The sequence below is a fragment of the Mustela nigripes genome, chromosome 12, assembly GCF_022355385.1.
Source record: "Mustela nigripes isolate SB6536 chromosome 12, MUSNIG.SB6536, whole genome shotgun sequence".
NCBI lineage: Eukaryota > Metazoa > Chordata > Mammalia > Carnivora > Mustelidae > Mustela > Mustela nigripes.
In genome coordinates, this window is record NC_081568.1 from 42,383,281 (window position 1) to 42,406,621 (window position 23,341).

The 23,341-nt window shown below is 44.1% G+C and overlaps 1 protein-coding gene across 1 annotated transcript; it reads left to right on the plus strand.

Moving 5' to 3' along the window:
* Window positions 1-2,621: 2,621 nt before the first annotated feature.
* Window positions 2,622-15,967, plus strand: GM2A (ganglioside GM2 activator). Its single transcript, XM_059416533.1, has 5 exons — window positions 2,622-2,930; window positions 8,507-8,668; window positions 13,762-13,941; window positions 14,322-14,506; window positions 15,630-15,967. Exons 1-4 carry the CDS (start codon window positions 2,838-2,840, stop codon window positions 14,475-14,477), a joined length of 591 nt encoding a protein of 196 aa, XP_059272516.1. The 5' UTR covers window positions 2,622-2,837; the 3' UTR covers window positions 14,478-14,506; window positions 15,630-15,967.
* Window positions 15,968-23,341: the final 7,374 nt, after the last annotated feature.

Sequence of the window (23,341 nt, forward strand, 5' to 3'; positions counted from 1 at the left end):
TGCAAATATCTTCTCCCATTCTGTAGGTAGCCTTTTAGTTTTGTTGACAGTTTCAACAAAAGCTGTCCTTCACTGACCAGAAGCTTTTTATTTGGATGTAGTCTCAATGATTTATTTTTGCTTGTGTTTCCTTTGCCTCAGTAGACTTATCTAGGAAGAAGTTGCTATGGCTGGTGTCAAAGAGGTAGGTGCCTGTGTCTCCTCTAAGATTTTGGTGGTTTCCTGTCTCATCCATTTATAATTTATCTTTGAGTATGGTGTAAGAACATGGTCCAGTTTCATTCCTCTGCATGTTGCCAACACCATCTGTTGAAGAGACTGTCTTTTCCCATTGGATATTCTTTTCTGTTTTGCTGAAGATGAATTGACCATATAGTTGTGGGTTTATTTCTGGGTTTTTTATTCTGTTCCATTGATCTGTGTGTCTGTTTTTGTGCCAGTATCATACTGTTTTGATTACCACAGCTTCAAAATATATGTTGAAGTCTGGAATTGTGATGCCTCCATGTTTGCTTTTCTTTTTCAAGATTGCGTTAGCTCTTTGGGGTGTTTGTGGTTCCATTCAAATGTTAAGATTGTTTTGTTCTGGCTCTGTGAAAAATGCTAAACAACAACAACAAAAAAGATGTTGGTGAGGATGTGGCAAAAGGAATTCCTACACTGTTGGGAATGCAGACTGCCACAGCCTCTCTGGAAAACAGCCGGTAAAGGGCTACTATCTGAAATCCATAAAGAACCTAACAAACTCAACATCCAAGGAACAAATAATCCAATCAAGAAATGAGCAGAAGATATGAAAAGACATTTCTGCCAAGAAGACATACAAATGGCCAACAGACACATGAAAAAGTGCTCCACATCACTCAGCATCAGGGAAATCCAAATCCAAACCATGATGAGACAGCACCTCACACCAGTCAGAATGGCTAAAATGAACAAGTCAGGAAACAACGGATGCTGGCAAGGATGTGGAGAAAGGGGAACCTTCCTACACTGTTGGTGGGAATGCAAGCTGGTTTAGCCAATCTGGAAAACAGTTTGGAGGTTCCTCAAAAAGTTGATAATAGAGCTACCCTACAACCCAGCAATTGCTCTACTGGGTATTTACCCCAAGGATACAAATATAGTGATCTGAAGGTGCACATGCATCCCAATGTTTATAGCAGCAATGTCCACAATAGCCAAACTATGGAAAGAGCTCAGATTTCCATTGACAAATGAATGGATAAAAAAGATGTGGTGTATATATATACACTGGAATATACTCAGCCATCAAAAAATGATATCTTGTTATTTGCAAAGACGTGCATGGAACTGGAAGGTATTGTGTTTAGCGAAGGAAGTCAATCAGAGATAGATAATATCATATGATCTCACTGATAGGTGGAGTTAGAGAAACGAGACAGAGGATCATAGAGGAAGAGAGGAAAAAATGAAGCAAGAATAAACTAGAGAGGGAAAAAAACCATAAGAGACTCTTAACCATAAGAAACCTAAGAAACCATATGAGGGTTGCTGGAGGGGAGGAGAGTGTAGGATGGGGTAGCTGGGTGATAGACATTAAGAAGGGGATGGGATGTAACGGGCACCGGGTTTTATTTATATAAGACTGATGAATCATAGGCTTATACCTCTGAAACCAATAATACATTATATTGATCAATTGAATTTAAGTTAAAAATGTTTAAAAAATAAAAAATGCAATGCTTTTACATTTTAATAAGATTTTTAAAAAGTCATTTAGTTAACATGTAGTAGTTTAGTGATTCATTGGTTTCATATAACACCCAGTGCTCATTACATCAAGTGATAAAAATACCCCGATATCTTAATGCGAACAGTGGGGAAATTGGTAGAATTCTGTTAGTTTTGCAAGTTTTCTGTAAATCTAAAATTAATTCCAAAATTTAAAAAATGATATATAAAGAGACGATTGGGTAAGTTTTAAATTGTATTCATGCATTCATTTATTCACCCAAGATTGATTGCTCATTATGTGTCAGGTCCTAAGTCACGTTAGGGACCAAAAGTCATAGCGCCACTCCTTGTAGAGTTTACAATTTAGTGGTGATTTGGCAGGAATAATATCCCTATTGCTTTTTTAAAAAGCAAACTCAACTACAAAGCATTATAACTTAACAAAATCTTGGCTGTGGGCTATATAAGCAGAATATTTGCTCTATCATTTTTTAGCTTTGTGACCTTGGCAAAGCTAACCTCACCGTGTGTGTTTTCCTCAGTGGTAACATGGGGCAAAAAAAAAAAAAAAAAAAAAAAAATTCCCTCATCGGTGTTTAACAGTACTTAGCATGCATTAAAGCACTTACTATCGGTTATTACAATTATGATTATAATCATTAAAAAGACACAGTGATTCGTAACACGATACAGGAGAGCGTTAACAGGGACAGGGAGGGTGACATTCAGTCAAGGAATGTATCCGGGTTTGAAAACAAAAAAGCTTTTCAGGCAGGGATGGTCACTGTCAGCGTGGGTTTAGGAGGAGCAGCTTCTCCCCGCCCCCCGTGCTCTGGCCCCGCCCCAGGCCCCGCCCCCTTTATCAGCCGGCTCCGCGGTCGCCAGTCAGAAGGAGGGGCTTGACGCCCACGCCCAGAGGGAGGGGCTGAAGGCGGAGACTCAGTCCGGCTGGAGTCCAGAGAGGTCAGTGCAGCACCAGGCCTTGAAATCTCCCATTCCCCACCGGGCGGAGCAAACCTGGAAGTGGCCTCGCTGTTTTGCATAGCAGTGACCAGCTTTGCATAATCAGGCAAGGCCAGCATTTAAAGGAGACGCTACTGCCACAGACCTAGTAGACCGGCGCAGACCCACTGTTTGCGATGATGCTGAAGATGCAGGCTCCTCTTCTGATGGCCTTGGGCCTGCTTCTCGCCGGCCCTGCGGCCCATGCACACGTCTCCGCCCGCACCCCGGTGAGCCCCCGTTTCCTCTGGTGGCTGCTTCCAGCTTGCGGGCCCAGTTGGGGTGGGATTATGGGAGTGACTTCTCCGGTTTCTAGAATTCCTTCTCTTTTGTAGAGACTCCTAAAGTCACTAACTGTGGGACTGTGAGTGGGTCCTTTTCTCTCTCCGAGTTTCGGTTAGCTCATCTGGACAGTGAAGGTGGACTGCTCCAAACATTTGGGAAGGGTTAATCTAATCTCCCTCAGGTCTCTACTCTCTTGTCCTCTTCTTCCTGAACGTTTGAATGAAATTTGGCAGAACTGCAAGGCTAAGGAACTGCTTCCAGGCCCAGAGCTCAGCCTTGTTTACCTGCCTCCTCCCTTCCACCACCCATAAAAAGACCTGGCACCCATCCCTTCTTCTCTGTACTGCTCTGTGTCTCCGCTTGTCCTGATGGGTGGGTGGGTTTGAGAGGCTTGTTCTTCCCGTGCTCCAGATCCAACCCTGTGACCCACTGCTTCTAGTTGCAGGCCACAAAGAGTCTCCAGCTTCCTCCTTCACTTTTCACTCACCCCATGCTCCAGACCCTTGGAAAAGGGAAGTTCTGTCATTCTGGGATCTGGAGCAGCCTAGTTCCATTGCCTCTTTGCTGCATAGCTGTGGGCAAGACACAGATGGGCATGATGATACCAACCAACCTGCCTTTCTCAGATGGGTGTGAGTGAAAGGAAATGCTTTTGTGGATAGAAAGGCTCTAAAATCTTAGGCAAATAAAGTGATACAAGCCAGTAGGCTTGGCCTCATCCTGCCCCAGGGGCAAGGGGTCCCATTTTATTTTTCCTGTTGAATGAAGGCATAAGGACCTGTTGGCCTTATGTGCCCAGAGGATTCCCAGTTTGACCCCAGATGTAGGCTGAGACTGTTTCTCTTGGTTCCAGGGCTGACCGCTATAAAGGCAGAGTCTGGCTAGAGCTCCAACTTGCCCTACATCCCCATTCCCTTATATGTCTTGGCCATGGTTGCCATCCCAGACCAGAGGGCTTTAGATAGATCAGCTGTTTTGGGAAGGCCCTGAGATATCATAGTATTCACCCACCTCACTCAGGCCCCTATAGGATACGGGCCCGCACACCATTCATTGTGCAGCAAGAGGCACTTTGTTTTCTCTGGGCTCATGGTGATTCAGAGCCCTATGCCTGAGACCATGGGCCAGATAAAGGTAGTGGGGTGATCGTGAGCATTTAAGTATTTGGAAACCTGAGTTTTATTTCCTTTTCTGGCATTAACCAGTGTCGTGTCACTGGACTGTGGCCAGCATTAGACGGGAGCGAGAATGTCTAATCCCGTGCTAGGCATACAGTAGGTGCTTAATAGATTCGGTGATACTGTATAATGACTGTCATTTATTGTGCACATACTCTGTGCAACGTGTTGAGCTGTGTGCTTTTATTCCTAATAAACTTTTGTGGGGCAATGCTTTTTTTTTTTAAGGTTTTATTTATTTATCCATCAGAGAGACAACAAGAGAGAGAGCACAAGCAGGGGGAGTGACAGGCAGAGGGAGAAGCCGGCTCCCGGTTGAGCAAGAAGCCCGATGCTGGGCTCGATCCCAGGACCCTGAGATCATGACCTGAGCTGAAGGCAGATGCTTGACTGACCACGCCACCCAGGCATCTCTGGGGGAATGATTTTAGATTTATAGAAAAGTGCAGAGAGAGTGTGGATTCTCATAAACTCCTCATCCCATTTCCCCTAATGTTAACATCTTCTATTACCATTGTGCATTTGTCTGAACTGACAAACTAACATCGGTTCATCACCATGAACTAGACTCCAGACTTTATTTGGATTTTACCAGTTTTTCCATGAATGTCCTCTTTCTGTTCCAGGATCCAGTCCAGGGCTCCACAGTATATTTCTCATCACATCTCCCCAGGCTACTGTGGTCTGTGACAGCTTCTCAGTCTTGTGTTTTCATGGCTTAACAGTCTTGAGGAGTGATGACCTGTATTTTCTGTACAGACTTCTCTTTTTCCCAGTAGCTCTGTGAGAAGATATAATTGTGCCCATTTAATAGATGTGGAAACCAAACCTCAAGAGGGTAACTTACCCATGGTCTTAGCTGAGGGGTGATTGGCACCGAGGTCTGTGATGTCTACCTGTATTTTTGCCTCCAGACCTGTGCCTTTCTCCTCTGCCCTATGTTCCCTCATCCCACGTATTGGCCTCTCCCGGGAATGGTAAATACAGTGGTCTCCCCCTTACCTGTGGTTTTGCTCTCTGTGGCCTGGATGTGCAGTCTGGGAGCAGATGATCCTCTCTGACATCATCGGAAGTTTAATAGTAGCCTAATATTATATCACAATGTCTGTGTCATTCCCCTCCCCTCATCTCATCAGACAGGCACTTTCTCGTCTCACATCATCAACAGGAAAAAGCACTGAGTGTAGTATAGTAAGATATTTTGAGAAAGAGAGAGACCACATTCACATAACTTTTGTTATGGTTATGATGGTTCTGTTTCATATTAGTTATGGTTGTTAATCTCTTACGGTACCCATTTTATAAATTAAACTTGATCATAAGGATGTATAAAAAATGCATAGAAAAAAACATAGACTATATAGGGTTATATGGGGTTCAATGCCGTCTGTGTTTTCAGGCATCCACTGGGGATCTTGGGACGTATCCTGCACAGATAAGAGGAACTCCTGTGCCGGGTCTGGCTCGTAGTGAGCATTGCTAATCCTTCCTGCCTCTGTTTCCAGATGAGGCTGGACCCAGCTGCAGAAATCACTCCCACAGAAACCTCTGGGAAACTGCGTTGTTATGCCTCCCCCAGGACCTGAAGGACAGGGAGCTTGGGGGAAGGGAGGGAATTTTTCCTCTTTAGCAGGACACTCTGGATACCTGCCCCAGCCTGGAAGGAGTCCTTGCTGTGAAGCAGGTTGCCTTAGAATCTGTGAAAGCAGCCCCAGAAAATGGCTAGTCCTCCTTACCAACCCTTCAGCCCAACTCTTAAGTCCAGGCATGCTTTCATTTGACAGCGGTCCCCGAACTGGTCTCCCCGTTCCAATCCATTGGATTGGACAATCCACTTGTCCCTCTCCAATCCATTCTCAGCCATAAACCAAAGCGCGGCACTCTCTTGCACCGGGGTTCCATTGCAATATAGTAAGTCCAGGGTCCCAGTTATGACGTACGAGGTCATACATTAAATGACCTTGCCATCCCTCTAGCCTCATCCATGTCATTCTTCTGCTACACCTAGCCCTATAGCCTTCCTGTAGTGCCCAGACCAGCTAAAATTCCTACCACAGGGCCTTTGCCCATGTTGTCTCTGTCTGGAGAGAACATTCTTCCTCTCTGTACTTACATGGCTGACTCCTCATCCTGCAGGAGTCCGACTTAAGTATCATTTCCTCACCGCCTTATTTAAGTATTTAAGTAAGCCCTTTGTTACTCTCACCATGACCTCTGTGCATTTCTTTTCTGGCTCTCAGAAATCATGGTGGGTAGTATTTATTGGAATTAGACTCTAAGCTCCTTGAGGCAGGGCAAGAACATTTCTTTCTTTCTTTCTTTCTTTTTTTTTTTTTTTAAAGATTTATTTATTTATTTATTTATTTGACAGAGAGAGAGAGAGAGAGGGAGGGAGGGAGAAATAGCGAGAGAGGGAACACAAGCAGGGGGAATGGGAGAAGGAGAGGCAGGCTCCCCACTGAGCAAGGAGCCTGATGCGGGGCTCAATCCCAGAACCCTGGGATCAAGACCCAGGCGGAAGGCAGATGCTTAACCACTGAGCCACCCAGGCGCCCCAGGGCAAGAACATTTCTAATTGTTTACCACTATTAACACAGACTTAGCCCAGGGCCCATGATCATTGCTCCTTAAGTATTTGTGGGATGAATACTGAAGGAAATCTTTATGGGTACCTGCCCTGTGTGAGGGGCTGTGGGGCATGCAGGCCTGAATCAGACCCTGTCCTGTTTTTCTTACTCCCGTGACATTTCATTCCGAGGGACAGAAACCCATTCCAAGAAGCTCAAATAAAGGGAAGTTTACACCAGGTATCCAAGGAATCTCACTGAAGTAATGACAGGAAGTGGAGGCTGGGCCACATCCTGGCTTTCATTCTGTGAGCCAGCCCAGCTTTGGGCCTGGCACTGTGTTAAGATCATGAAGCTCTCATGCTTGTGCTCATCCTCACAATTGCCCTAAGAGGAAAGTATAAAGCCTTCACTTCAAAGATGTGGAAATTGAGGTGCCAAAGGGGAAACGGCCTCACGGAATCATGTGATATGGTGGCTGAGCCACGCTTGTTGACTAAGGCTCTGATGTACCCTATATCACCGTCCAGAGTCATGCCTTCCACTGCTACCCCATACTGCCTGGTTAGACAGGGGTGAGGGTGGGGAGGGGACACCTCCGTTCTCTCCCCCAGAGACGAGCAGAGCCCTTAGTTCTTGCCTCTTCCCAAACTTTGGCTTGGTCATGAGTCACAGGTCTAGGTATTCTAGCCTCATGCCAAAGGTTATCACCCAATAACAGCGCAAAGTCCTATAAGTGATTTTTGTTTCAACCTCCATGTCCCAGAGGCAGTGAGAATCTGTCAGCCTAGCTTGGGTTAGGTGTTTCCTTTCAGCTCAGTTGGCTGTGTTGACCATGGGGTGAGCTCAGGGGTGTGGGGCTGACTGGGTTTCCTTCTAAGATGGGATGTGCATGGTGGGAGTGCCTGACGTGTCTCTTAAATGGCCTTCGGGGGGGTGGGAAAGGGGTGAGTGGGTGGGCAGAGTCTGCCTGATATTGAAAGTGTTAAAGATCATGGACAAGTAAGCAGGGTTCTGTGGGAGTGGGGAGTCAGCAGTTTTGTGTAGCCAGACAAGATGGTGGAATTCTAAGACCTTTGTGGGATATGGAGGAAGAGGAGGAAGTGGCTGAGCAGAGGCCAGGAAGGTGATTCAGATGGGGCAGGGCATGGGCAATGGGATGGGGGGCAGGAAGCACTAGTTAGGACTGGGGAAGCTTGTTCACTAGGGTTCATCAACAAGCACCCCACTGGGGGTCTCTCTGCATATGTCCTTTTACCTTCCTGGGCTGATCGCATACTCCTTGAGGGTGGAGTTTCCCATTGTGTAAAGTTCCCTATTATTCCTGGCCCTGGATTGGGCATGGGTTATGACATGAATAAGGTCCTGGGCATGAGGCTGCAAAGGTGAATCCTCCGGGAGCTTCTCTCTAAGGAGGTACCAGGACTGGCTGGAGGGGGTGGGGGTTCGGGAATGGGAGATCAGAGAAGGTACCTACCAAGGGTAGATGTGGTTAGTCACCTGTTTTGAAGCTCAAGGTCTGGTATATTGTGCTTTATAGTTTACGGCACACTTTTGGGAGATTATGTTTTTGGAATCTTTTAGTATAGTACTACCCAGAAAATGGGGACCACAAGTGTTATCCTGGGCTTCTAGGTACAGACTTGCAGGTAAAGCTCAGGGTGGGGAGGTACCTCGCCCAGTGTCACACCCTCAGTAGCCTGTTCTGTTGACGCTTCTGACCTGCGAAGTTTCCTTTTGAAATGCTTCTTTTCTTTCTGCCTGATTTTTCCTTAGCCACCCCAGGTAATTAGCTTTTTCTGGGAGAACTGCCATGAAAAGAAGGACCTTGTGCTGCTCAAAGGCATGACTCTGGAACCTGACCCCATTGAGTATCCTGGGAATGTGACTATCAGCGCCGAGCTCCATGTCCCTGTCCCCCTCAGCAGTCCTCAGAAGGTAAGCATGGGCATGGTTGGGGAGGTGCTGGAGGGAAGGTGCGGGGGGCCATATGGCAGGGACCCTGAAGGATGTATGTTCAGGGACCTGTGGGTAATTGTGCAATCCCGATTTCTCAGAGCAACAAAGGATGCATAGATGCGTAGACTGTCTAACAGCCCCAGTCGGGCAATGTTGTTGTGGTGCTGCTGTTGATTATAAAACAGACACATCACTACATAAGTGACATCGAGTCACTTTGGAAATCACAAATTGCCAAAAGGTGGGGAGAAATATATCACCTGAAATCTCTCTACCCAGTGATAGGGGTAAACACTTTTAACATTTGGTAGGCTAGGCTTTGGAACTGTCCCCCAATCAATCACATATAATACACATATTCTTTAAAGACTTTATTGATTTCCAGAGAGGGAGTGAGACTGTAGATCTGTCCTGGTGTACTTAACAAATCTATTATCAGACATATAGTTTGTTTCTGTGGTAGTTTTTTGTCTGTTTGGTTTTATTTTTTGGCTGTTAGAAATACCTTTGCTGAAATTATCCTTGTATTTTTTTTTTTTTTTTTAAAGATTTTATTTATTTATTTGACAGAGAGAAATTACAAGTAAGCAGAGAGGCAGGCAGAGAGAGGAGGAAGCAGGCTCCCTGCTGAGCAGAGAGCCCGATGCGGGACTCGATCCCAGGACCCTGAGATCATGACCTGAGCCGAAGGCAGCGGCTTAACCCACTGAGCCACCCAGGCGCCCTGAAATTATCCTTGTAATGTATCTCTTTGTCCTTCTCTGATTACCTAGACACAGACTTTTTAGGTCTTTCTGGTGCCTCCAGATTTTTGAATCCATGTATGCTCTCCAACAGATTTGCCTTTTTCCACACATCTGTTGATTCTGAGCATTTTCTAATAACATTTTCCACTATTTTATGTCATCCCTGGGGAGGTTTGATGTCTTTTCATTAATTTTGTTGCCCTTTGTGTTTCCTTTGAGATTGACCAGTTTGATCATGTCTGTTTTCTCTGTTGGGGGTGGCTATTTCCATACTTTTTCAGAATAATAAAGGCTTTTCATTATCTATTTAACACCATACATTGTTATCCTTCTCACTACTTTGAATTGCTGCCTTTATAGCATATTCTTATATGCCCTTCTGCTTGTCCTGTTGCAGCTCTACTCTGGCCCCAGTTTTATTCTGATTCTTTGAAAGGTTTTTGATTTGGAATCTATCCCTGTAACTACCCTTCAACCTGCCCGAATCACAGCCTCTACCTCGTAGGCTGCTTGTGGACAATTGCTGGATTAATAATGTGGAGAGTACTTTGCATAGGGCCTGGTCCACAAGACCTGCTCAGAAAATGTTAACTCTTGTTAATTGTTCAATTAGTGTCTTTTCCTGCCATCCTGGGACCCAGACAGAAGCCCCAGCTGTGTGTGGACCGCTCTAGGGCCCTGCCTTCCTTGGTACCTCCTTCTAAGTCTTTTCTGGGCGAGATCATTGCATTTTTTTTTTTTTTTTTTTAGCTGAACTTCAGCTGATAATCTAGCAGGGTCACACAAATGCCATTTCCATGCTCCTGCTGGGTCTGGGATGCAGCACTCTGGCAGATGCTCTCATGCCATCATTAGGCAAAATGCTGGCATTTCTGTGACACTGTGCATCTGACTTGGAAGGAAAAAACTCACAATCTCCTTCTGCCCCCAGCCTGCTTTTCTTGGCTTCTTCAAAGACCATTAAGATGGACACCACCACCCTCTTTCCTATCCCTTAATTACCTGTCAAATATTTGGGCCATTGCACTTTTTAAAAACCGTGCTCAGGTTCCCTTCACCCTACATTTCTCCTCTGTTATTTTTGGTTTCGTTCTTTTACTTTTCAGGTAATGTGCATATTAGCTATTAAATGAAAGCCACTGAACACATGTGTAGGAAAAAAGATGATTAGCCTCGTTTTACAGATAAGGGACACTGAGGCTCATAGAAGGGTGCAACTTGCCCCAGGTCACGTGGTTATCAGCACATTCAAGGCTGGGTGTCCTTATGTTGTATTGTTCCCTGTTCCTCAACTCTTTCAGGCAGGGAGGTGGACTTAGCGCCTGATATGTTTGGAGAATGCTCCAGAACTTTCTCTTGCTCAGCAGAGACCCCCTTTTGAAAGAGTGTCAGGACTTCAGCCCCGTATGAGCTTGGGAGGCATCAATGGCTTCCACCTCTTGTTACTGAGGCCTAGAGAGGAGAGTGAGTGTTCCAGACCCACGGCCCATTAGCTGGAGAACCAACACGTCCTCTCTTCCTCTGACCTTGCTGAGGTGGAATTTTTTTTTAATGCGGAGTCTCATGTCGGACCTGGATGGACTTAACCCCAGTGGCAATGTTGAGAAGCTGGGTGTCCCAAATTCCATGAGCCAGGAGCTGGGGCCACCCAGGAGCTCCCTTTTCCTCTCTTGACTTGCTTCATAGGATCCGGAATAATTTATAACTCCCTTCTGTGGGCCCTCTCTCAAGTTCCAGCCTTTGGGACCCTGGTTTTCCCATCCTCAAGAATCATAAATTGCTGTTTTATTTGGCATATACCCTTATGTGGGGCTTTTAGACATGGCTTTCAGGCCTGATGGTTTGGCTTTTTTCCCCTCTAAAATCATGTACCTATAGTGCCCCTGCCTGAGGCCTGCGGCCTTTATAACTGCCCCCTTCCCAGGGCATTACATGACTCCCCTTCACTTCCTATCAGTGTGTTTTTATCTAGAGCCTCTGTGTGCCTATCCAGGTGGGAGAGGCCAAGAGAAATCATTTTAATGTGTAAGAAATTTTTATGCTTAGGATGTCACAATGGGTCAGTGTCTTCGAGATCGTGAGATCCAATTATTCGATCGTTAGGATGGAGGAGTGGAGACCTAATGGGGAAGGGACTTGCTTATGGGTCCTGGCAGGTGCAGTGTTCCTGTCTTGATTACCTGTCAGTGCCTCTGTCTGTCTGGTTGTCGGGACAGGTTCCATGACAGAAGTTTATTTAGATCGAGCTACCTAACTGCAACAGAAGTCTTGGGCTAGAGAGATTTATGGTACCTTTTTATCCAGCCTTGAGTGCTTTCCTGAGCCATGAGAGCAAGTCGGTTGAGAACAAGGGCTGGGAAATGAGCCATGGTTTGCGGTCCCCAAATGATAGGCATGACTGCTGCCTCAGAAGTGCCTGTTGCCCCCCCATTCCATGCACCGCCACTGAGGACCGCTGATGCTGTGCTTGTCCTGGGTGGGGGAGGCATGGCTCCTGGCAGATACAGCCCCACAATGGGAGGATACCAGGCAGGACTTGGCCCCCACTGGTGCCCTCATCTGGGCTTTTCTGCTTAGGGCATAACTGACTCAACCATTTTCCTTGGGATATTGGTGAAACAAGGGGAGGGGAGACAGTATTGGCTGAGGGAGAAGGGTGGACAGATATCCTGCAGGAGTTAATGTTTGGCTCTCAGACATTGTGCCAAGTGTTTTATGGGCACTGTCTCACTCGATGGGATCTTGTAAGAGAGGCAGACATATCCTGCTTTTGAGGTAAGGGAATGGAAACTGAGAGAAGTGGCTCCAGGCAAGGGCAAAATACTGGAAAGTGGCAGGAATTGCTTTCTAACCCAGGCCCTGTGGTTCTTCCTTGGCAGAGGGGCTGGAACAGGCTTGGCAGGAGAGCAGAGAGGAGGGTTGGGAGGGGTGGCGTGTGAGTGGGGCGTGGGGGATACTGTGTACATCAGCAGAGCGGGAGGATGTCAGTGAAGGAGACGATGTGAATTTGTCCTCTTAGCATCCAGAGTATCCTGACATCTCCCTTCCTCCTGGGCCTGGATTATGACATCTAGGGCAGTTGGGAGACTGAGTCCACAGCCTGCAGAGCCAGCCCGAGCCCTCCAGGATTTGTCTCAAACAGAAAAGTCCTAAATCAAGTGAGCCTGGAGGCTGGGAAATATGAAATTGCTAGGATGTCAGAACTGAAAAGTGTCTTAAAATTGTGGTTTCCTGCCATAACACCCACAAGGGGTCAGATGCTCAAGTGAGCTAACGTACTCCTGCCCTTTCCTTACTATTTTCCCTTGATACGTTTTGGGGAGTTGAGGGCACGGACATGGTCAAGAGAGACAACTCACTCAGTGAATGCCTGGCACGCATCCGGCACAGCTGGAACTGTCCGCCTTGAAATCCTGGCCCCTTCTAGGTCAGCGGCAACCTCTAGAACGGGAATAGCATCCTAACGGCATGGAGGTGTGAAGCACATCGTAGATCTTCTCGTCCAGCTTCTCTCTGGCTGTAGGGCTCCTCTGGTAGCTTCTCCAGCTGAGTCCAGGGAGCCCACCACTTCCTGGGGAGTCGTTCTGTCTGTTGTAACCTAGCTATGATGGTTAAGAAGGTCTTCCTTTATATCAATCCCATAGTGATCTCCCTATAAATTCCTTTTGTTTTCTTGGGATGCCCGGGTGGCTCAGTTGGTTAAGTGTCTGCCTTCGGCTTCAGTCATGAAGGACTCTGGGATTGAGCCCCACATCAGGCTCCCTGCTCCATAGGGAGACTGCTTCTCTCTCTCTCTGTGATCTCTTCCTGCTCTAACTCTCAAGTAAATAAATTTTTAAAAATGTTTTAAAAAAATAAATACTGTGTTTGGTAGCTATACAGAGAAAATTTGATCCAAGGATAGAAAATAGGTTTCTGCTCCAATTGGCTGGCAGTAGCTGAGGTCCTACACAGACAAGGGCTCTGAAGCCAAGATTGGGCAGAGAAGTGAAGTCTAGGAAATGGTGCTAGTTAGCTAGTTAGCGGTTAGATGGCAAATGCCTTGCAAATCCAGTGCCACCGATGGTAGTGACTACCTAAAGAATTCTAAGACTGAGGTTCATTGAAGGGTGAAAAAAATCACCCTGATTAATACCTGCTACAGGCGCTGGAAGAGGTGCCATTGGGATATGTGCCACAATATTGTCACTGCTATATCAGAATATCTCCAAGATCCCATCCGATTAAAAATTCTGTGATTAAAATAAAATGCTGACCTTTTGGAGATGTAGAGAGGCTGGGATGTTTGCCTTGGAATTCATACTGTTTCAAACTCTTTCTCACCAGGTGGAATTAATTATAGAGAAGAAAGTGGCCAATTTCTGGATCAAAGTTCCATGTATGAGCCATGTTCGTTGCATCTTTGAAGACATCTGCCAATTATTAGACTTTATCATCCCCCCTGGACAGCCCTGCCCAGAGCCCCTGCATACTTATGGGCTTCCCTGCCACTGTCCCCTCAAAGCAGTAAGTACTTAGGGAAGGAGAGTATTATTTCTGTGGCTGGAGTAAAAATGTGTGGTTTGGAGAGATGGGTTCTCACATTCTCCTCCTGCAGATCTGGATGTTTGTGGGTGAAAATTGGTGTGATCTATCCTGAATTGCTTATGTTTGGGGGGCCTTGGTTTATCCACTTGTGAACTGGGTGACTTGAGCTGCAGTATGGCCTCCAGTGCCCATGAGCTGTAACCTTCCATGCTGTGTAGAGCTCCAGCCATCTCTAATCTCACGTGGCACTCAGGAGAGTGGGAGGAGGGGCAGTTCATGGCTGCAGTCTTAGAGGAGAGCTCCAGGAGAGTCCCGTCAGTAGGCTCCCGCTGACCTGTGATCCATTGGTTTTCCCGCAGGGCACCTACTCAATGCCCAAGACTCAGTTCACCCTGCCCAACACGGACCTGCCCGGCTTGATCACCTCCGGGGCCTACCGCATCTGGATCTTCCTCAGCAGCCGTGGGAAACGTCTGGGCTGTTTCAGGATCTTTGCTGCTCTGAAGGGCGAGTAAAGTGGCACCAGCCGCAGCAGAATGAAAGGGTATGAGGAAGTTGTCCCTCTTCTTCTACCTTGCTTTTGCCAAGGTCAAATTCTGACTCTCTATCCCCTTTCAAGCCCCTTTCTACAATGATGCCACTTCCCTCACTGAAAGTCCTTCTGTGCCACCTGCGTTCTAGGCTTGGGCGGGCAGCTTTGACTTGGGGAGGAGCTTGGCAGCTCTTGATAGCCCATGACCTGCCAGGCCGGCCGTTTCATCTTCCTTCTCACCCCTATGATTTTCTAAGAGCTTAACTCATTTTCTAAATAATTAAGCAATAGGACTAATATATTTTGTGACCCCAAGTTCAGACCGACCCAGTCTTGGTTTCCTGAAGTATCTTCATGATTTTCTTAAAAAAATTTTTTTTTGGTCACTGACTTGAAAGCAGAATGAGAGTATGAACGGTCTTTGTTTTACTCGAGCCCGTTTATAAGGAAGGGACTGAAGTAGTTCAGCTTCGCCTCTTCCTCCATTAACTGCTATGATTAATTCAGTATTCTTTTCTTTTCTAGATTAGGAACAGCGGGGCATAGCGTGTCCTGGGGAGGTAGGGCACGTGGTGGAGGGCTTCACTGGGAGAGGTATTTAAGAATGCTATATGTATTTAAGAGAGTTTACAAACTCAGCTATCTGCTGGGCCAAGCATGAGACCTAAATGAGTGAGGACAACCACGAGGAACATATTGCTTCCAGGCACGTCTTTTAACCTCCTTTGTGTAGCAGCTCATATCCACTGTTATGAGGCAGCTGGTGTCCAGTCTCGAGCTTGGGACTATTATCAGGGCTGATGGGGCCTGAGTTGAGTTAGAGAGGGTGCACTCAGCCCTTAGGGGCAGCTGGTACTGCACGAGAGTATCGTGGGCCCAGTACTACCAAATAGTCTCCATTTTTTTTCCCCCTTTGGAGAAGCCAGAAATGCAGACTTTTATATGAAATCTTAGAGTTTTTACATATTGGCAACTAGTTATTTTTTAAAAACACTGTGCAGGCCAAGAGGGCCAAACAGACTTGCCAGTGGGGAAGTCTGGCCCAGTGTGGCCAGTTTGCGACCTCTGATGTAAGAATACACATTGTCCTTTCGATCTAGAGACAACTCCTTCAGTGCTGTTTTTCCCTCCCTAGGGTCAAATCCATAGTCTCTGACACATGGAGCAGGCTCTTCCAGGGCTTGGGGATGGGGAGGCAGCCTCTCAGGATGGGAGCTGCAAGAATCACAAGGCCGCATGCCCCAGCCTAGGAGTGCTGTCAGGGTGAATGGGGAAAACCCTGAAGATTTGGAACACACCAGCAGCTGCTCTGTGGAGCAAGGATCCCATGAAGAGGGGTGGATCGCATGAGGGGATCCCATGAAGAGGCCATTGTCCCATCCTCCACGCAGCCTACTGACCTATGGATCGACCCCAGCTTCTGGGCTCATTTGAAGCCTGGAATGGCAATAAAGCTTTTTAACTTGCTGAGAACTCCTCCTTTGTCTTGGCTGCATATTTGTCCATCTTGGGATTTTAGGAGCTTGTCAGTGGTGGGCTGTTCCTGGTGGAAGGGTTTGTTGTGATGGCACAGAAGAGCTGAGGTGCTTCCAGGGACCATCTCTTCTGTTTTTGTCTTGTGAGTTGCTTGTTATCCCTGTTTTATTCAGCCTCATCACCGTTCAATGTCTTTGGTTGACTTTTTGACTTTCCTATTGCTCTGTGACCATGCCAGCCTTTCACCTTTTGATTTTTTGTCCTCATTCTCACAGTTGTTTTCAGTTCATATTTGAGAATGGAATCTCATTATCTTGGTATATCTTCCCATGTCATGACAGGCTCTTGGGTCCAATGTTCCCCTGGGTCTCAGTGGGGAAGGGATGAGAAATGTCAAATTAGAGGCAAAATAGACTTTTTAAGGAATGATACTGAGCCAACTGGAAAGCCATTTGGAAAAAGTTGAAAATATATTTGTACGTCACACCATATGCAGAATAAACTCCAAATGGATCCAGGGTCTAAATGTCAGAAAATGAAACCATACAAATACTAAAAGAAAATATAGGTGAAAAATCCAGAGGTGGTAAAATATTGAAACAATTGACCACCTTAAAAAAAAATATTCATTTCTTAAGAAATACCATAAAGTCAAAAGACTGGAGGAAAATATTTACAACACATATAATAAACAAACCATTAATATTTCTACTGTATAAAGAATGAAACATTGAAGGGACTAAAAACCTGATAGAAAAATTGAGAAAAGACATGAGTAGACAACTCTCTTTTCTTTCTCCCACACATCCTCACACTAATGTAAAAATGGCCCTTAAACCTGAAAAATGTACAAACTTACCCAAGATTAGAGAAATATCAATTGAAACACTAGAGAGGATGTCACGTCTCAGACTGGTAAACAATAGAAGCACAACCACATGACTAGGCAAGGCTGTAGGGAGACAGGCATCCCTACACAGCTAGTGGGAATGCAAAATGGTACAATTCTTGACAGGAATTTGTCACTACCTAACCAAACTTCAAAAACACTTACTTTTTGACCCAACATTTTACCACTGGGGATATCCTCTAAAGATAAACCTCCAACAATAAAAAATATGCCCACATGTGATTATTCACTGCAGCATTGTGATTGCAAAGACTGGGAATGTAAGTGTCTATCAGAAAGTGACTGAATGAACCACAGTATATGTGCACACTGAGTACTTTAGCTATAAAAAAGAATGAGGAAGAGGCTCAGAGAACCATCCCTTCCAAATCAATAAAAATAAGTCAACATCCTGGCATCTAACAGTAAAACTTATAAATCTCAGAGACAAAAGAGAAAATCCTGAAAACAGCTTGGGACAAGAGGTCTATAACCTACAATGGTAGAAATATTAGATTGGCAGTAGACCTATCCACAGAGACCTGACAGACCAGAAAGCACTGGCATGATATATTCAGAAAAATATACAACCAGAATACTTCATCCAGCTAGGATGTCACTGAAAATAGAAGGAGGATAAAAAAACTTCCAGGGCAAACAGAAACTAAAAGAATTTGCAATCACCAAACCAGCCCTACAAAAAATATTGGAAGGAGTCTTCTAAGCAGAGAGAGAGCCCAAAGATAGCATAGACCGGAAAGGAACAGAGACAATATTAGCAATCACCTTACAGGCAATACAATGGCACTAAATTCTTATCTTTCAATAGTTAGCCTGAATGTAAATGGGGCTAAATGCCCCCATCAAAAGACACAGGGTATTATATTGGATAAAAAGACAAGACCCACCGATAAGCTATATGCGTGAGACTCATTTTAGACCCAAAGACACCTCCAGATTTAAAGTGGGGGGTGGTGGTGGAAACCATTTACCATGCTAATGGACATCAAAAGAAGGCAGGGGTGGCAATCCCCATATCAGACAAATTAGATTTTAAACCAAAGACAGTAATAAGAGATGAGGAAGGACACTATATCATAAGTTCTAACAACTGTAAATATTTATGCCCATAAAATGGGAGCACCCAAATATATAAGCCAATTAATAACAAAATTAAAGAAACACATCAAAAATAACACAATAACAGTAGGGGACTTTAACACCCCCCTCACTGAAATGGACAGATAATCTAAGCAAAATCCAACAAGGAAATAAGGGTTTTGAATGACGCACTGGCCCAGTTGGACGTCACAGATATATTCAGAATATTCAGTCCCCAAGCAACAGAATACACATTCTTGTCTGTGGACATGGAACAGTCTCCAGAATAGATCACATCCTGGGTCACAAATCAGATCTCAACTGGTACCAAAAGATTGGGATCACTCCCTGCATATTTTTGGACCATGATGTTTTGAAACTGGAAATTAATCACAAGAGGAAATTTGGAAAGAAGTCAAATACATGGAGGCTAAAGAGCATCCTACTAAACAATGAATGAGTCAACCAGGAATTTAGGAAGAATTTTAAAAATCTATGGAAACAAATGAAATGAATACACAACTGTTCAAAACCTTTGGGATGCAGCAAAGGCAGTCCTAAGAGGGAAGTATATACCAATAAAACATACCTTTCTCAAGAAACAGGAAAAGTCTCACATACACAACCTAACCTTTATACCTAAAGCAGCTGGAGAAAGAACAGCAAATAAAGACTAAACTCAGCAGGAGTTTAATAAAGATTAATTAGGAGTAATCATAAATTACTCCTAATCATTAACTAGGAGTAATCATAAAGATTAGAGCAGAAATCAATGAAATACAAACCAAAAGAACAGTAGAACAGATCAACAAAACCAGGAGCTGGTTCTTTGAGAGAATTAATAAGACTGATAAACCCCTGGCCAGAGTTATAAAAAAGAAAAGAGAAAAGACCCAAATAAATAAAATCATGAATGAAAGATGAGAGATCACAACCTACCCTGAAAAAATACAAAAGATTATAAGAACATATTATGAGCAACTATATGTCAACAAATTAGTCAATCTGGAAGAAATGGAATTGATTCCTAGAGATGTATAAACTACCAAAGCTGAAACAGGAAGAAAGAGAAAACCTAAACAGACCCCTAACCAGTCAGGAAACTGAGGCAGTCATCAAAAAATCTCCCAACAAACAAGAGCCCAGGGCCGATGGCTTCCCAGGGAAATGCAATCAAATGTTGAAAGAAGAATTAATACCTATTCTTCTGAAGCTGTTTCAAAAAATAGAAACGGAAGGAAAACTTCCAAACTCTATGAGGCCAACATTACCTTGATCCCAAAACCAAAGACCCCATCGAAAAGGAGAATTACAGACCAATTTCCCTGATGAACATGGATGCAAATAGTCTCACAAAGATACTAGCCAATAGGATCCAACAGTACAGTATAAGGATTACTCACCACGACCAAGTGGGATTTATTCCTGGGTTGCCATGTTGGGTCAGCACATGTTGCTGACCCAAATCAGTTGCAAATCAATCAATGTGATACACTACATTAATGAAAGAAAGGTCAGAAACCATATGATCCTAAAAAAAAGGTCGGAGGAGAACCATATGATCCTCTCAATAGATGCAGAAAAAGCATTTGACAAAGTACAGCATCCTTTCTTGATTAAAACTTGTCACAGTGTAGGATGGAGGGTACATAATATCATTAAAGCCATCTATGAAAAAGCCATCTATGAAAAACCCACAGTGAATATCATTCTCAATGGAGAAAAACTGAGAGCTTTTCCCCTAAGATCAGGAACACGGCAGGGATGTCCACTGTTATCACTCAAGTCAACATATTACTAGAAGTCCTAGCCTCAGCAGTCAGACAACAAAAAGAAATAAAAGGCATTTGAATCAGCAAACTCTCACTCTTTGCAGATGATATGACACCTTGAGTGACAAACGCAAAGGACTCCACTCCAAAACTGCTAAAACTCATATAGGAATTCAGTAAAGTGTCAGGATATAAAATCAATGCACAGAAATCAGTTGTATTTCTGTACACCAACAATGAGACAGAAGAAGGAGAAATTAAGGAGTTGATGTACAATTGCACCCAAAACCATAAGATACATAGAGATAAGCCTAACCAAAGAGGCAAAGGATCTGTACTCAGAAAATTATAGAATACTCATGAAAGAAACTGAGGAAGACACAAAGAAATGGAAAAAAGTTCCACACTCATGGATGGGAAGAACAAATATTGTGAAAATGTCTATGCTACCTAGAGCAATCTACACATTCAATGCAGTCCCTATCAAAATACCATCAACTTTTTTCACAGAAATGATACAAGTAATCTTAAAATTTGTATGGAACCAGAAAAGACCCCTGAATAGGTACAGGTTGTTCAAAAGAAAACCAAAGTTGGTGGCATCACGTTTCTGGACTTCAAGATCTATTACAAAGCTGTCATCATCAAGACAGTACGGTACCAGCCCCAAACCAGGCACATAGATCAATGGAACAGAATAGAGAGCCCAGAAATGGACCCTCAATTCTATGGTCAAATAATCTTCAACAAAGCAGAAAAGAATATCCAATTGGGGGGGGGGGGGAGAAACCAGTCTCTTTAACAAATGGTGTTGGGGATGCCTGGGTGGCTCGGTTGGTTAAGCAACTGCCTTTAGCTCAGGTCATGGTCCTGGAATCCCAGGATCGAGTCCTGCATTGGACTCCCAGCTCCATGGGGAGTTTGCTTCTCCCTCTGACCTTCTCCCTTCTCATGCTCTCTCTCACTCTCTCTCTCTCTCAAATAAATAAATAAAATCTCTAAAACAAATAAATAAACAAACAAACAAATGGTGTTGGGAAAATTGGACAGCCACATGCAGTAGAATGAAACTGGACCATTTCCTTTCACTATATATAAAAATAGACTCAAAAGTGATAAAAGACCTAAATGTGAGACAGGAATCCTTCAGACTCCTAGAGGAGAACAGAGGCAGCAACCTCTCTGACCTCAGCCACAGCAACTTCTTCCTGGACACCTTGCCAAAGGCATGGGAAGCAACAAGGTCAAAATGAACTATTGGGACTTCAAGATAAAAAGCTTTTTCACAACAAAGGAAACAGTCAACAAAACCAGAAGAAAACCAACAGAATGGGAAAAGATATTTGCAAATGACATATCGGTAAAGGGCAACTATCTGAAATCTATAAAGAACCTAACTAACTCAACACCCAAGGAACAAATAATCCAATCAAGAAATGGGCAGAAGACATGAACAGACATTACTGCCGAGAAGACATCCAGATGGCCAAAAGACACATGAAAAAGTGCTCCACATCACTCAGCATCAGGGAAATCCAAATCCAAACCATGATGAGATAGCACCTCACACCAGTCAGAATAGCTAAAATGAACAAATCGGGAAATGACAGATGTTGGTGAGGAGGTGGAGAAAGGGGAACCCTCCTATACTGTTGGTAGGAATGTAAACTGGTCTATCTACTCTGGAAACAGTATGGAGGTTCCTCAAAAAGTTGAAAATAGAGCTACCCTGTGACTCAGCAATTGCATTACTGGGTATTTTCTCCAAAGATAGAAATGTAGTAATTCAAAGGGGCATGTCCACCCCAATGTTTATAGCAGCAATGTCCACAATAGCTAAACTATTGAAAGAACCCAGATGTCCATCGACAGATGAATGGATGAAGAGGGTGTGGTGTGTAGGTACATATATGTATGTATATGTGTGTGTGTGTGCATGTGCATGTGTGTATATTATGGAATATTAGGCAGCCATCAAAAATGAAATCTTGCCATTTGCAACTACATGGATGGAACTAGAGGGTATTTTCCTAAGTGAAACAAGTCAATCAGAGAAAGACAATTATCATATGATCTCACTGATGTGAGGAATTTGATAAACAAGAGGGTCATAGGTAAAGGGAGGGAAAAATGAAAGAAGATGAAGCCAGAGAGGGAGACAAACCATAAGAGACTCTCAATCTCAGGAGATAGAGGGTTGGGGGTGGAAACAGGTGGGAGGGTTAGGATGTCTGGGTGATGGACACCGGGGAGGGTATGTGTTGTGGTGAGCACTGTGTATTGTGTGAGACTGATGAATCATGGACCTGTACCCCTGAAACAATTAATACATTATATATTAATTTAAAAAGAATGAGGAAGATCTTTGAACTGATATATTATTATTTTCAGGTTATAGTGTTAGGTGCAAAGGCAAAGAGAGAAGTATAACGTGCTACTTTTCACCTAAGAAATAAGGGGTGGGTATAAATAAATACACATGCATTTGCTCATTTGTAAAGAGGAGCCAGGACTGATGAGAGTAGTTATTTACAGAGGGTAGGTAAGAGTATTGGGGCAAGAGGGCGAAATGATAACAAAGCATAGAGGACAAAAGGGGTGGGATACTTCTGTGTAACTGTGACTCTTAGACGCATAATAATGTTCCTCATACCCAGAACAGGATTAAAATCATCACGGAGATGAGGGGAATTCAATATGGAATACAAACAATAACAACCATATCATATTTCACATGAAGAATGCAACCATAATGACGAAGGTGAGTAAGAAAGATAAGTAACTGAAGTTACAGTGTTTTGATGGGATACTATAAAGCTAAAGACCAATGGATCTGCACACAAATATTGGAGTCGAATTAATTTGTTTTTCACAGGAATAGGGGTTAGAAATTTTGAAAATAAGCGTATGTTAGGATTGAAAAACAAAACATGGTGTGGATAATGAGAGCATGGGGGCATACTTAAAGGACATGGAAACCAATTTGAAGGAGCTCTCAATGGCCAAATCTAGGACATTTTGAGCAATAAAATAAATAATGACAGTAATGTATTCTAATCCATTAAATACAGAAAAATCCACGAGTCCATACATGTTAGAATCCCAGTGAAATATAGAAGGAATATTGGGAAGAGGAAAAAAAAAATCACCATTAGGCAAATAACATTGTAATAACAAGGAACACCTATGAACGCTAAAATTATTGGGTCAAAGTATGATCAAAAGCAGGATTTTATGGGGCACGTGGGTGCGTCAGGTTAAACCATGGACCCTTGATTTCAGCTCAGGTCATGATCTCAGTGTCATTGAGATCTAGCCCCCCACTGGGCTTCACACTCAGTGGGGAGACTGCTTGAGATTGTGTCCCTCACCATCTCTCTCCACTCTCCCCATCCCAGCTCATGTGCTCACCCTCTCTCTCTAAAACAAAACAAAATGGGATTTTCATGGTTTCAAGGTTCTTACAAGATACCAACTGCAAAAGGGAGAATCGTCACTTTATGGTGAGAAAACTGTCAGGCGCCTCCTTAACCAAATGTCAATCACTAAGTTAACATCACTAATAATAAGACATTGACCTTGGGTACCTCCCAATATGAGGCACTGATA

What these genes read in the sequence shown, in the direction of transcription:
- GM2A (XM_059416533.1), top strand. Translation starts at nt 2,838, where the DNA reads ATGATGCTGAAGATGCAGGCTCCTCTTCTGATGGCCTTGGGCCTGCTT. An exon ending in ACGTCTCCGCCCGCACCCCG is followed by an intron (nt 2,931 to 8,506) that starts GTGAGCCCCCGT and finishes ATTTTTCCTTAG; the next exon opens with CCACCCCAGGTAATTAGCTT. An exon ending in CCCTCAGCAGTCCTCAGAAG is followed by an intron (nt 8,669 to 13,761) that starts GTAAGCATGGGC and finishes CTTTCTCACCAG; the next exon opens with GTGGAATTAATTATAGAGAA.